We start from the raw sequence: 15,326 nt of genomic DNA on the forward strand, positions 1-15,326 counted from the left end.
AAAATTAACATAGAGACGCTACAGCAAAAAACAAAGAAAAAGGGGCACTCTAGGTTTTTGCCTATTTAACTTTATTATAGTCGTTCTTTCATCTTAATTAGGCAAGCAAATGCAGGTAGCATTTGTTCTTCAAGCCTCATAAAGGCAGTAGGGGACACCCTCATGCTGCACCCACAACTTCCCATTTAACAACTTCACCCCCAACATTAATGCCTCAAAATTTAGGTTGATATGTATCTATTCAATTATACACAATTGAGAGTTTTGGGGACTACCTAATAATACAATCGATCGATCTATAAAATAACGCAACTCCACACAATTGAAATTTTAGGGGACTACCAAATAAATCTCCACAAATATATCTAAACTACTTAATAGTACAATCGATCGATCTATAAAATAACGCATGTGGGGAGATCGAAGAGGCTTGCGAATTCATAGTAGAGCCACTCTAGTAGCGGTTGTAAAGGAGTTAATGTAGTTCGCTTTCGGTCCGAGCTAATTTCGACACAAACTTACTTATGCTTTACTATCAAACTCATCACAATGCCCACCACCTGGGTTTCTGAGTAATTCACGAACTCTGAATTTCACCCAATTTGCTCACAATAAATAGCTTGCATGGAACATACAATTCCATTCACTTCAACTAATCTGATGGAAGTAGTTGGCGCCATGAAACTCGACCAAGCCTTTCGTTTTTCCTTCTTCGGGCTCAGCCTCTTCGCCCTGCTCGCCTCTCCTGCTGCAGCACAACTCTCTCCCGGTTTCTACTCTTTCTCATGCCCGAATGCAGAGCTGCTAGTGAGGGGCGCCGTTCGGTCGGCTTCAGCGATGGACTCCACGGTTCCGGCGAAACTCCTTCGGCTGCTCTTCCATGATTGCCTAGTCGAGGTTGGTCGTCCAATTGTTATTGTCGATGCAATGAATAGTCGTGACTCGTGGCTTTGTAGGGGTGCGATGGGTCAGTGTTGGTGCAAGGGAACGGAGCGGAGAGTAGCGATCCCGCGAATAAGTCGCTAGACGGGTTCTATGTAGTCGAGTCCGCTAAGAGACTGTTAGAGATATGGTGCCCGGGGACCGTCTCTTGTGCTGATATCCTTGTCCTCGCTGCGAGAGATGCCGTGGGACTGGTATTTTTGTTCGATATCGAGTTCAAATTTCAAAAAAAATAATAATAAAATAAAAAATTATATAATTATTTGAAAATTTTATAGTCGGGAGGCCCTTCCGTAGAGGTTCCGTTAGGGAGAAGAGATGGCATTATTTCATCGGCTTCGGATGTGAGACCAAACATGGTGGATACGGTCTTTTCCCTCGACCAAATGATGCAACGCTTCGCCGCGAAGGGATTGTCGATCGATGACCTTGTCGTTCTTTCCGGTAATTTTTTTAACCCTACTCTCTAATTACCAACACAATCTAAGTTCCTTTTTTTATTTATTTATCAAAATCTAGATCGCATGACTTAGGATTTTGCTTAATGTTCACTTCGAGTGATTGTCGATTGATGACCTTGTCATCCCTTCTGCGAACTGTTACAATCATCGTAATGTCTTATTAATTATAACACTTTCAAATTTAAAAACTCACATAATTAATCTTAGCTTTTACTGGACTAATTTTAGAGACTTCTTAAATTCGAAGTACACACTCAAAAATCGACCAATAAATATTCGTTCCATTTAAAATTCCTCGTCCTCTAAATGCTTTACCATTGCACCTAGGATTGTTGATAAATAACATCGCAAATCATTCACATAACTTTCCTCCTTGTGTGTGAGGTGCCCACACAATCGGTTCCTCGCACTGCCGAACATTCGGCGACAGGTTCCAGCAAACCTCGAACGGAAGCCTGGTGCCCGCCGACAACTCCTTGGACAGCAACTATGCCATGGAGCTCGCCAACAAGTGTTTTGCCGGTGCAAGCGACAGCACTAGCGTCGCCAACGACCCAGTGACTCCCTCGACGTTCGATAACCAATATTATGCCAATCTGCTGGCCAACAAGGGCCTCCTCCACTCGGACTCAATTTTAGTCACTGATCCAAGGACAAAGAGTAGGGTTCAGGCCTTCGCACAGAGCCCGGAGAAGTTCTTTGCGAGCTGGGCCGACTCGTTCGTGAAGCTCTCGACGGTCGGCGTCAAGACTGGGGATCAAGGCCAGATCAAGGTCTCATGCACAAATATGTGATATAAGTAGTATTGTCTCGAGCAAAGTTGATATAAGTGTTTGATATACCTTCCTCCTCCCGAGTATGTAATATATCATAAAATATTTAAAAGAGTAATTAAAATTGAGCAAAAATTAAAAAGACGTCTCTTTTTATTTGAATTGTGAAAAAAATGGGGTTTCATTTATTTTTCGAAATTGTTTTTATTTTTATGATGTTACAGAAACCACGATCTGGAGTTGTTAGATAATTGTAACATAACATAATACCAATTAGTGTTTAATACGGAATGTTAATGAACCAACTCAAAACTAAAATGGAAGTCAAAATAAAAATAAGGCGGTTGTCTAAGCGTCATTCTTATTAGAGCTTAGTTTCTCACTCGACGTTAAAGTTTTCGGTACAAGGATAATTAACCTAAGAGTCAGTCATACTTAAAGAATCAAGTGCTCCACTTGTGAGAAACCAACCGACACAAGGGCCAGTCAAAATTATGACCCTTATAATATATCCGGGCAACCCAAAGGCGAGACTTCGCTCCCAAATATTACTTACCAGATCTTCAGCATGAGCTTATACCAGTATATTGTCGATAGGATTTATTGTTGGTCGGACTTATGAGATTCAACTCCCCTTTCAAAGGGTACAATATATAAGGTTATTCTCATTACAAAGCCGGTAGGACATTGAGACGATCGGGATGCCTCGTTCGTCCAAGTATCCCGTCGTGCTATATGATAAGATCGAGCAGCGCGATAGAGGGGGGGGGGGGGGGGGGGAATATCGCTTCTTTTTAAAAACTATTCTTTTCTTTTTAAGTCAGAATCGTGTAGCGGAAAATAAGAAAGGAGACACAATCGTTTACTTCGTTCGGAGCCTAGCTCGACTCCTACTCGAAGGCCCGCGGTCCTTGACCGTACCGATGGGCAAAACACTAAAATCCTTCTCTCCGAACTCCTCGGAGAGAAGCAGATCGTACAAGTACAGTAGAATAAGATAGTAACAAACCTACTATCTTATTAGCAATTAAGTATAAAACAAAAAATAAATTTACCGACAAATGAATCGAAGATGTAGCGTAGGTCGGTTCTTTCAAATGACATAGCTTTGCACTGAAGATGAGTCGCTTGCAGAGTAGTAACTTGTGATCAGAAAGTTCTTAATTGACCTCTGTCTTCGAGTCTGAATTTATAGGTGAACTGAGGTTCAGTCGACCGATCCCTCTGTTCGGTCGACCGAACTAGCTCCGCTCACCCACAGCTGGAGTCTGACGCTGGCTCGTAAATTCTGCATTAACTGGCCTTCAATGGTTCGGTCGACCGAACCCTTTTATCGGTCGACCGAACAAGGTTTTTCCTTGTTCGTTGAAATCTGCCGAGATCACCCTTTAATGCTGATTAAATGCTAATTGGATCGGTCGACCGATCCTCTTGTTCGGTCGACCGATCAACCCTTCTTTTCTTTGCTTGTTGATTCAGTGCTGATGAACTGGCTTGCTGAGTCAACTGGTTCGGTCGACCGATCTTACCTTTCGGTCGACTGATCAAGCTTCGACCGGACTCTGACTCAGTTCTGATCTGGACTAACTTCTGTGCTGATCTTACTTGGTTCGGTCGACCGGTCCTCTGGTTTGGTCGATCGATCCGCCTAGACCTGCAAAACAGTGTTAGAACAAAAAACACCCTGCAACACAGATGTTAGCATAACAGTATAATAATGCATGAGTAATAAAAGAACAGTAGAACTGTTCTTGATCTCAACTTGGAAACCTTCTCGGTTTCTTCAGTTGGATCAGCGGCCTAAGGTTGTTCCCTCCGGGAACCCGACCTCACTGTCGCTCCTCCAGTTTGCTTACCTCAACCTACCCGCCAAACTTTGATCCTCCAGATCTAGTTTGGACTTCTCACTCAGCCTTGATCGGCTCCCCAGGACTTTTCCTTTGATCTTCGGTCCTTCAGACCTCTCGATCACACTGCCAAGCTTTGTCTCCCCCCGACCTTCTTGGACTTTCACCTGGGTTCCACGATCTGCTAAGATTTCTTCTGCCTAGCCTCCAACTAGGTCTTTCCCAGTTGAGTAAATATTCTGCACACTCAGTAAACTTGTTAGATCACAACAAGACTTAACTTGAACTTTTGACAACATCAAGACTCAGGTTTGATTCTGGTGCAGTTTGCACCAACAATCTCCCCCTTTTTGATGTTTGACAACCAAGGTTCAAAGTTAAGTTTAAAAATATGCAACAAGTAAATAAGCAAGCATACAAATATGCAACAAGTAAATAAGCAATTTAACTTTTCACTCACCCTTTGAATTAACTAACTCTCCCCCTGAATTCACTATCTCTCTCCCTTTGACACACATCAAAAATAGGGACAGAACCAAAAACAAGGAAATTTAGAATAGACTAATCAAATAATAGACTTATAAAAATCATTACGAAAAATATACTAAGTCAAGAAACAATTCAAAAATTATATGTTGAAAATAATTTTTAAGTAAAAAATTTAAAAACCTTTAACATTTTTTTTTAATACTAAGGCAAGAAATAGTTTGAAAAATTCTAAAATTATATGTTAAAAAAAAATGAAATATTAAGTAAATGAAAACATTCGAAATTTTAATTTTTTTAAAAGAATAAAAGTTTAACAACGTTTTTTTTTTAAAAAATTATATTAAAAAAAACTAAAGCAAGAAATATTTTGAAAAATTCTAAAATGTTAAATAAATTAAAGCATTTGAAGTTTAAATGAATAAAATAAATTTTTAGGAGAATGAATTTCTGAAAAATTTGATCAAAATAGTATAAGCCTAAAAACTTGTTTTGAAACTCCCCCTAAAACTGACAAATTCCTAAAGTCCAAGCATGGATATAGAAAAACTAAGGAAAATTTGTCCTAATGATGAAATGTCCAACCCTTGTCCAAGGCCAGCTATCACAAGATAGTAGCAATTTGACTCAGGTTGGTCAATTTGAGCATTTTAGAACTAGCAAGGTTTTACTTACTAGTTAACTCAAATTGATCAATGTTTGTTATTTAAAGCCCAGATTTATAGCGATGCACTGACATAAGCATCTGAAATCTAGGTCTAGGACCTAAGCATCTCACCCATTCTAAGTTATCAAACAAGGGATCCTACTGTGCTTGTGAGATGCTGGCTCCTAGAACTATAGGAACATGCAATTCTACTGTAAGACCTAGGCTATTCCATAAAATGACAAATAGTTTTAAAGTTTTTTTTGAAACAAAAATTTGAAATGGGAATTTTTACAAAAATAATTTTGAAAAATAAACTACGTAGTAATTTTCAAAAACAAATAACCTATTCTACGAAACATAACCCTAATTGTCTTCTTAGATTACTAAATTCTGCTTCAGGTAAGGGTTTAGTAAAAATGTCTGTCAAGTTAGATTTGGATTCAATATAATTAAGTTCAATATTCCCTTTAGACACATGATCTCTAATGAAGTGATGCTTAACCTCTATATGTTTAGTTCTAGAGTGATGTACTGGATTTTTAGTAAGATTTATAGAGCTAATATTATCAATGTAGGTTTTTACATTTTTATATTCTAGATTAATATCTTTTAATGTATGAGACATCCATAACAATTGAGCTACACATTCACCCATTGCTATGTATTCGGCTTCAGTGGTAGATAAGGCAACACATTGTTGCTTACGGCTAAACCAACTAACTAAAGATGATCCTAACAACTGACAACCTCCACTTGTACTCTTTCTATCTAACTTACACCCAGCATAATCTGAATATGAGTATCTGACTAAGTCAAAATGTGAGGTTCTTGGGTACCAAATTCCCACATTTATAGTGCTTTTTAAATATTTGATAATTCTTTTAACCAATGAAAGATGTGTTTCTTTTGCACAAGTTTGATATCGGGCACACATACTAACTGCAAATAAAATATCAGGTCGGCTTGCAGTTAGATAAAGTAAACTTCCTATCATACTTCTGTAATATTTTAAATCAACAGGTATACCATTTTCATCATTATCAAGGGTTAGATTACTTGCCATTGGTGTTTTTAGCCCTTTACAGTTTTCCATACCAAATTTTTTAAGAAGTTCTTTTGTATATTTAGTTTGATGTACATAATTACCATCTTTAGTTTGTTTAATTTGGAGACCTAAAAAATAATTTAATTCACCAACTAAACTCATTTCAAATTTATTTTCCATTAAGGTGACAAATTCTTTTAAGAATTTTGAATTAGTTGAACCAAATACAATATCGTCTACATAAACCTGGGCTATAAAAATGTTTGAGTTAAAGGTTTTAATAAAAAGTGTAGGATCAATTTGACCTTCTTTAAAACCCTTGGATTTTAGAAAACTAGATAAACGTTCATGCCAAGCCCTAGGTGCTTGTTTTAATCCATATAAAGCTTTTTTAAGTCTAAAGACATAGGTTGGATTTTCTAGATCTTCAAAACCAGGTGGTTGACTAACGTAGACTTCCTCCTTAATAACGCTATTTAGAAAAGCGGATTTAACATCCATTTGGTACAACTTGAACCCCTTAAATGCAGCATAGGCTAACAACATTCTAATTGATTCAAGTCTAGCTACCGGGGCATAAGTCTCGTCGTAATCTAGTCCTTCGACTTGACTAAACCCTTTTGCTACTAAACGAGCTTTATTTCTTAAAATATTGCCTTGATCATCTAATTTGTTTCTAAACACCCATTTAGTATCAATAACCGTTTTATTTATTGGTGGAGGTACTAAGTCCCAAACCTGATTTCGTTCTAATTGGTTTAATTCTTCTTGCATTGCGATTACCCAGTCTAGTTCTATTAATGCATCATTTATATTTTTAGGTTCAATTTTAGATATCAATGCTATTTGACTTAGATTTCTAAAAGCAGATCTTGTTTGAACTCTTAATTCAGGGTTTCCTATGATTTGATTGATCGGATGGTGAGGGTTAGATTTTAATAATTTTGATTTTCAGATTCTTTAAGGTTAGGTAATTCTTCATCATCTACTTGATTACCATTTGAATAAGGTTGAGTTGTAGAATCAGTATCAATTTCATTAAAAGTTACATTTGTTGTTTCCTCAATTTTTAAAGTAGATTTGTTATAAACCCTATATGCCTTACTTGTAGATGAATACCCTAGAAAAATTCCCAAGTTAGTTTTTGAAGTGAATTTGCCTAAGTGATCTTTAAGATTTAAAATATGAACATTACAACCAAAAACTTTAAAATATTTTATATTAGGAATTTTGTTGAAATAAATTTCATAGGATGTTTTATTTTTATCTTTATTAATTATGATCCGATTTTGAACATAACAAGCTGTGTTAATAGCCTCAGCCCAAAAGTATTTTGGTGTATTGTATTCATTTAACATGGTTCGGGCAGTTTCTTGTAAGGTTCTATTCTTACGTTCTACTAAGCCATTTTGTTGTGGTGTTTTAGGGCATGAAAACTCATGGTGATAACCATTTTCTAAACAAAAATTATTAAAATTATGATTTCTGAATTCTCCTCCATTATCACTTCTTATCCTTTTTATTTTAATATCTCTATCATTTTCTACTTGTTTACAAAAATTCTTGAATGTTTCAAAGGTTTCATTTTTGTTAGATAAAAATTTTACCCAAGTATATCTAGAGTAGTCATCAATGATTACTAAACAATATAGATTTCCATTAAAAGATGTTATTCCATGAGAATCAAATAAATCCAAATGTATTAGTTCAAGTATTTTATTTTTTCTATTTTGATTTGTAAGTTTATGAGTTGATTTAATCTGTTTACCTTGTTGACAGAAATTACAAAATTTATTTAAAGGATTTCCTAATTTTGGCAAACCTTTAACTAAACCATTTTTGCTTAATTTTAATAAATTTCTAAGGTGAGTATGAGCTAATCTCCTATGCCATAACCAAGTTTCATCATTATTTGCTAGAAGACATTTAGATATTGTTTTAGGTAGATGAATGGAGTATATATTTTTGTCTCTAAAACCTTTTAGTAAAACATTAGTTGAGTCATTGTAACTTATTAAGCATTTAGAAGACAAAAATTGAACCTTAAAACCTGAATCACAAAGTTGACTTATACTAAGTAAATTATAATTAAAATGTTCAACAAGTAAAACCTTTTTAATTGAAATGTTTGACTGTAATTGAATTTCACCTGTATCGATTACCTTTAACTTGCCATTGTTTCCAAAGGCAACTGACCCTAAATTTTTGAATTCAATGTTGGTAAATTTGTGCTGATCCCCAGTCATGTGTCTGGAACACCCGCTATCCAAGATCCATTTATCCAGAGCTTTGGAATCCTACAAAATGTAGGATGAGACCAAAGTGTGGTTAAAGGATTTAGTAAGTAGTTTTGAAATCTAGTTGATTTACATGAATTTAATATGTATTATTTATTGTTCGAATCAAGTAAAGTGATTAAGTTTTAAATTTAAAGTAATTTTAAAAGTTTTAAATTTAAAATAATTTTAAAAGTTTTAATTTTAATTAAGTTTAAAATAATTTTAATTAAGTTTAAAATAATTTAATTAAATTTAAAATAATTTAATAAGTTTAAAATAATTTTTAATAAGTTTAAAATAATTTTTAATAATTTTTAATAAGTTTAAAATAATTTTTAATAAGTTTAAGATAATTTAATTACATTTAAAATAATTTTAATAAGTTTAAAATAATTTAATTACGTTTAAAATAATTTTTAATAAGTTTAAAATAATTTTTAATAAGTTTAAAATAATTTAATTACGTTTAAAATAATTTAAATAAGTTTAAAATAATTTTTAATAAGTTTAAAATAATTTTAAATAAGTTTAAAATAATTTTTAATAAGATTAAAATAATTTTTAATAAGTTTAAAATAATTTTAATTAAGTTTAAAATAAAAGTTTAAAATAATTTTTAATAAGTTTAAAATAATTTTAATTAAGTTTAAAATAAAAGTTTAAAATAATTTTTAATAAGTTTAAAATAATTTTTAATAAGTTTAAAATAATTTTTAATAAGTTTAAAATAATTTTTAATAAGTTTAAAATAATTTTTAATAAGTTTAAAAGTTTAAAATAATTTTAATTAAGTTTAAAATAATTTTAATCAAGTTTAAAATAATTTTAATTATGTTTAAAATAATTTTAATTAAGTTTAAAATAATTTTAATAAGTTTAAAATAATTTTTAATAAGTTTAAAATAATTTTTAAAATAATTTTAATTATGTTTAAAATAATTTAATTAATTTTAAAATAATTTTTAATAAGTTTAAAATAATTTTTAATAAGTTTAAAATAATTTTTAATAAGTTTAAAATAATTTTGATTAAGTTTAAAATAAAAATTTAAACTAATTTTTAATAATTTTAATTAAGTTTAAAATAATTTAATAAGTCTAAAATAATTTTGATTAAGTTTAAAATAAAAGTTTAAACTAATTTTTAATAATTTTAATTAAGTTTAAAATAATTTAATAAGTTTAAAATAATTTTGATTAAGTTTAAAATAAAAGTTTAAACTAATTGAATTAGTTTGAATTAGATCAAAATTAATTTAGTTTAAATTAGAATTAATTTTATTGAAAGAGGTTATTGAACTCATGTCAGATTCAAACTTAGCTTTGGGTTAATCAAGCAGGCGTCCTAAGGATAAGTTTCAGTTCAGTGGCGAGGCATATGGCCTACTTGAATATCATTAGACCACTTGCTGAAGACTTTCCAAACTGTTCCTGCCGAAAAAACTTAATACTAAATTTTGGTCTAACTAGCCCATGTTTGACTAGGGTAGCTTCGATTAGATCCACTAAGTCTAGTGCACCAGGTAGAATTCCATATTCAACCTAGACATGCCTTCGACAGAGTTTCCTTGACGTACTATCATCCCAATCCATTCCGGTGCTATGTTATAGGGTTTGGTAAACCTTTTTCATCTAACCGTTCTAATAATCCTAATCCTAAGTATTGAGTTTGGTTTAATTAAGTTGATTGAATTATTTTTCTAGTTACTCCCCTGACTCATAGCTTAGATAAGGTCTATCTAAGTAATGAATTTGACTCTTAGGGACCAAGTAGTGGTTTGGTTTGATTGGTTTGGTTAAGTGTTTTGTTTGAACCCATGCTTGGACTTGACTTCTAACATTTTGACTTATTAGAGACACGTATGATTTGTTTGTTTTGTTCGGTTTATAGCCAAGCCCCGATTTGTTGTACACGGCTCATTGTGATCCAAGTACCATATTTAGACACTTGGATCCCATTTCGAACCTTTCAAAAGTTTTCTTGAGTCGCTTGACTTGACTTTTCAAATCGGAATTTTCTTCCTCGAGTTTTTCAACTTGAGTCGAAGTTCTGACTTGAACTTGGTTAATCGAGTCACTCAAGCTAACTTGTTGCTTAAGGTGGTCTATTTCCTTAAGTAACAAGTTATTTTGTTTTTCCGAATTTGCTAATTTTTTAAACAAACATTTAACTACTTTAAGTAAATTTGACTTTGAATAAATCGTTACTATATTTGGATCTTTCGATCCGGGGCTTCTCTCGGAATCGAGGTCGATCTTGGACTCGTACTCTTTGTCGGACTCGGACTCGGAATCTTCGTTCCTTGCCATAAATGCAAGGTGACTTGAGTGCTTCGTTTGCTCCGTGTCGGATTCGTCGGAAGAGGTTTCGTCCCAAGTCGCTTGAAGTGTCTTCTTCCGTCTTGTCGATTTGGGTCGTTCTTCTTTCCGATTTGGGCATTCGTTTTTGAAATGTCCCTTTTTGTTGCATCCATAACAAATCATTTCTGATTTGTTTGGGATCTGGTTCGGTGGAATCTTTTTGGTATTTCTTCTGAACTTTTTCTTAGTCAACAATCTTCGGACCATGTTGACTAGTTCTTCTTCGTTTGTTGAATCTGAGTCTGACTCGCTTTCAGACTCGATCTTCGTTTTTGATTTTGTCTCTTTGCTTGAACCTGCATACAAAGCAACTCCTTTCTCGACATGACTCATGTTAGATTGCTCGTGTAATTCCAACTCGCAAAACAATTCGTCTAACTTAAGAATTGAAACATCTTTGGAAACTTTGTATGCATCTACAATTGATGCCCACAAAACATTCCTCGGAAAAGCGTTCAGAGCGTACCTTATCGTGTCGCGATTTTCGAGTTCGTATCCGATCAGGTGAAGACCGTTGAGGATGTCTTTCAGTCGGGCGTGCAGTTGCGAGGCCGTCTCTCCAGGAAACATTTTTATATTAAGTAAATTATTTAAAAGAAGATCTCGTTTGTTTACCTTTGAGTCGTCGGTTCCTTCATGTAATTTGATTAGTGAGTCCCACAAGTCTTTGGCGTTGTCGTAGGGACCAACTCGGTTCAATTCCTCCATTGTGAGTCCACACTGAATGATGTTGATCGCCTTGTAATTTAGTTGTGCCTTTTTGACCATTTGTGGAGTCCATTCTTCCGGTTCTAGAGTTGTTCCGTCCTTCGTTGGAGGAGTATAACCTTTCAAGATTGTGAACCAGAGCTCGATGTCGGACTTCAGGAAACACTCCATCCTATTCTTCCAGTAGCTAAAGTTTTCTCCTTTGAATAGTGGAGGTCGGACCGTGCTATACCCTTCTTGATATGAATTCGACATCCTTGCAAAGTACAGATAAAAAAAATATTTCCAAGACTTTTGTCTTGGGATTAGTAGTGCTTAAAAAAATAGAGATAATAAAAAATATTAAAGAAATTTTAAGAAAAGAAAAGATTTTAAAGATGCTTAGAAAATCGGTTAAGAAATTTCAGAGCTAACCTTGCTCTGATACCAATTGATAGGATCGAGTAGCGCGATAGAGGGGGGGGGGTGAATATCGCTTCTTTTTAAAAAGTATTCTTTTCTTTTTAAGTCAGAATCGTGCAGCAGAAAATAAGAAAGGAGACACAATCGTTTACTTCGTTCGGAGCCTAGCTCGACTCCTACTCGAAGGCCCGCGGTCTTTGATCACACCGATGGGCAAAACACTAAAACCCTTCTCTCCGAACTCCTTGGAGAGAAGCAGATCGTACAAGTACAATAGAATAAGATAGTAACAAACCTACTATCTTATTAGCAATTAAGTATAAAACAAAAAATAAATATACCGACAAATGAATCGAAGATGTAGCGTAGGTCGGTTCTTTCAAATGACGTAGCTTTGCACTGAAGATGAGTCGCTTGCAGAGTAGTAACTTGTGATCAGAAAGTTCTTAATTGGCCTCTGTCTTCGAGTCTGAATTTATAGGTGGACTGAGGTTCGGTCGACCGATCCCTCTGTTCGGTCGACCGAACCAGCTCCGCTCACCCACAGTTGGAGTCTGACGCTGGCTCGTAAATTCTGCATTAACTGACCTTCAATGGTTCGGTCGACCGAACCCTTTTATCGGTCGACCGAACAAGGTTTTTCCTTGTTCGCTGAAATCTGCCGATATCACCCTTTAATGCTGATTAAATGCTGATTGGATCGGTCGACCGATCCTCTTTTCGGTCGACCGATCAGCCCTTCTTTCCTTTGCTAGCTGATTCGGTGTTGATGAACTGGCTTGCTGAGTCAACAGGTTCGGTCGACCGATCTTACCTTTCGGTCGACCGATCAAGCTTCTATCGGACTCTGACTCAGTTCTGATCTGGACTAACTTCTGTGCTGATCTTACTTGGTTCGGTCGACCGGTCCCCTGGTTCGGTTGACCGATCCGCCTAGACCTGCAAAATAGTGTTAGAACAAAAAACACCCTACAACACAGATGTTAGCATAACAGTATAATAATGCATGAGTAATAAAAGAACAGTAGAACTGTTCTTGATCTCAACTTGGAAACCTTCCCGGTTTCTTCAGTTGGATCAGCGGCCTAAGGTTGTTCCCTCCGGGAACCTGACCTCACTGTCGCTCCTCCAGTTTGCTTACCTCAACCTACCCGCCAAACTTTGATCCTCCAGATCTAGTTTGGACTTCTCACTCAGCCTTGATCGGCTCCCCAGGACTTTTCCTTTGATCTTCGGTCCTTCAGACCTCTCGATCACACTGCCAAGCTTTGTCTCCCCTCGACCTTCTTGGACTTTCACCTGGGTTCCACGATCTGCTAAGATTTCTTCTGCCTAGCCTCCAACTAGGTCTTTCCCGATTGAGTAAACATTCTGCACACTCAGTAAACTTGTTAGATCACAACAAGACTTAACTTGAACCTTTGACAACATCAAAACTCAGGTTTGATTCTGGTGCAGTTTGCAGCAACACTATATTCCAAAAGAACGCTCAAGACAAAATGCATAAGGGTATTCTCATTACAAAGTCGGTCGGACATAGAGACAGTCAGGATACCCCATTCGTCAAAGTATTTGGTCGAGCTATATTCTATGAGACAACATTGTTAGGGAATCTCAACATATTGTCAAAATAACAATTATCTGTCGATCCCTTGGATACCGGCAAGAGGGGGGTGAACTGCCCTGTATAAAAATTGAACACCTTTCTCCATTTTTACAGTTTGATTAAAATTTACACTTGCATAAAAGGAATTAACAAACTAATTAAAAGAGAGAGAAGCAAAATGATTATTTGGTTTGCAATCAGGGGATTTCTAATTCAAGACGTTGAAGGTTCACTATTCAATCTCCTTCAGGTGGAGAAGTCTCTTATAGCAGTTAAAGCACTCAGTTACAAAGTTAAACAAGAAAAGAATTGTTTACATGTATTGTTTTAGCTATTGAGATTAGAGCTATATTTGTAGCTCTAATCGGGGTACCTGGAAGGGTTCCAGGCGCTTGGAGGTGGATAAAGTTTTATCCCCGTCGCAACGGATCGTGGCAACTGTCATTTCAATAAACTTTTTGGTTCGGGCTCTTGGAAGGGTTCCGGGCTCCCGGACTGTGTTGATATGACTCCCCCTGGGTGAGGTGCCTTGAGGCGCCCAGACGATCCGGGCGCCTAGACCCCCTGGGCGAGGCGCCCTAGGGCCCTGGACAGTCAATTCGCTTGGGTGATTTTGACCATCCAGAATAGAGCTCACCCAAACTCATTTTCCGGCCTTCTCGAGCAACCTTCCACTCAGGTTTCTCCTGTTAGAATTTTTCGGGCCACGAAAACCGCTTTTCGCGTCGCGGAAACCCCGAAACACCCTAGCCAAGGATCTCGTGCAAAGAAAAATCCGATTCGAAAAATTCCACGTATTTATATCATGCTTAATACCCGAATATGTTAGATCTACTCCTAGATCTATAGTTTAAAGAAAAACTACCTTTGATGCGTGCCCTTCGCTTATCCCGCTCGACTAAGGTTGAAGTTGGATCTAGAGGGCACAAAGTAGAGCCCCTCTATATGTGTCCACACAAGCAATTAGGTTGAGAAGATGACCGAAACAAGGTGTGCAAGCACCTATGTGGTTTTCGGCCAAGAAGAGGAGGAAGAGAGGGAGAAGTTGCCGAGAGCACCAAGGAAGAAGAAGAATCAAAAAAAAAAATTGAATTCAAAAATTCAATCAATCCACCATATCATGTGGCCGGCCACATAAATGTCATTAAGTGGGCAATTAATGCTCTTAATTGCCCCCTTAATGTGGCCGGCCACTCATGGGTAACCTCCCATGAGGTGGCAAGCATGAGGTGGCATGGTGATGTGTAGCATCCCCATTGGTTCTCCCATGCCACCTCATCAAATGTGGTGGCATCCAAGTCAAGTCAATATTGACTTTCAACCTTCCTAATTTGGCCAAAGTCAAACATGACCAAATTAACTCCCTTAATTGATTTATCCAACATTTGGATCATACTTGAGTCTAACTCATAGTCAAGTCAAACTTGTGGATTTAGGTCAAGTCAAACTTGCCTTTTATAGACTTTCCATATTTAGCCAAGTCAAACTTGACTTCATCTTTCCTCTTGGTTCATCATATGAACTAGTCTCCATCTATTGCTCTATGTGTGTGACCCTATAGGTTCTTGTCAACGTTGGCAATGTCCCTAAATCCAATTAGGGACATAAGCAATGAGAGGTATCTAGCAACACATCATTGCTACCCAAGTTACAAGAATGTTGAGATCCAACATCACCAATATGACTAATAATTGTGACTCTCACAATATGTGACATTGTCCTTCTATCCTTGATATCTAGATTGATCTTATATGAGGCATAGACCGTG

The 15,326-nt window shown here is 35.9% G+C and overlaps 1 protein-coding gene across 1 annotated transcript; it reads left to right on the forward strand.

Annotated features, from left to right (window-relative positions):
- Nucleotides 1-389: 389 nt before the first annotated feature.
- On the forward strand, nucleotides 390-2,244 carry LOC122052024 (peroxidase 18-like). The gene is made up of 4 exons (XM_042613404.1): nucleotides 390-897; nucleotides 957-1,136; nucleotides 1,221-1,386; nucleotides 1,788-2,244. The coding sequence occupies exons 1-4, from the start codon at nucleotides 625-627 to the stop codon at nucleotides 2,195-2,197; spliced, it is 1,029 nt and encodes a 342-aa protein (XP_042469338.1). The 5' UTR covers nucleotides 390-624; the 3' UTR covers nucleotides 2,198-2,244.
- The last annotated feature ends 13,082 nt before the right edge of the window (nucleotides 2,245-15,326 follow it).

The sequence above is a fragment of the Zingiber officinale genome, chromosome 3A (assembly GCF_018446385.1).
Source record: "Zingiber officinale cultivar Zhangliang chromosome 3A, Zo_v1.1, whole genome shotgun sequence".
NCBI classification, from domain to species: domain Eukaryota; kingdom Viridiplantae; phylum Streptophyta; class Magnoliopsida; order Zingiberales; family Zingiberaceae; genus Zingiber; species Zingiber officinale.

Excerpts from the sequence above, each read along its gene's own strand:
- LOC122052024 (XM_042613404.1), top strand. The coding sequence starts at position 625 with ATGGAACATACAATTCCATTCACTTCAACTAATCTGATGGAAGTAGTT. Across the intron at positions 1,137-1,220 it reads CGAGAGATGCCGTGGGACTG|TCGGGAGGCCCTTCCGTAGA; the intron begins GTATTTTTGTTC and ends AAAATTTTATAG. Across the intron at positions 1,387-1,787 it reads TGACCTTGTCGTTCTTTCCG|GTGCCCACACAATCGGTTCC; the intron begins GTAATTTTTTTA and ends CTTGTGTGTGAG.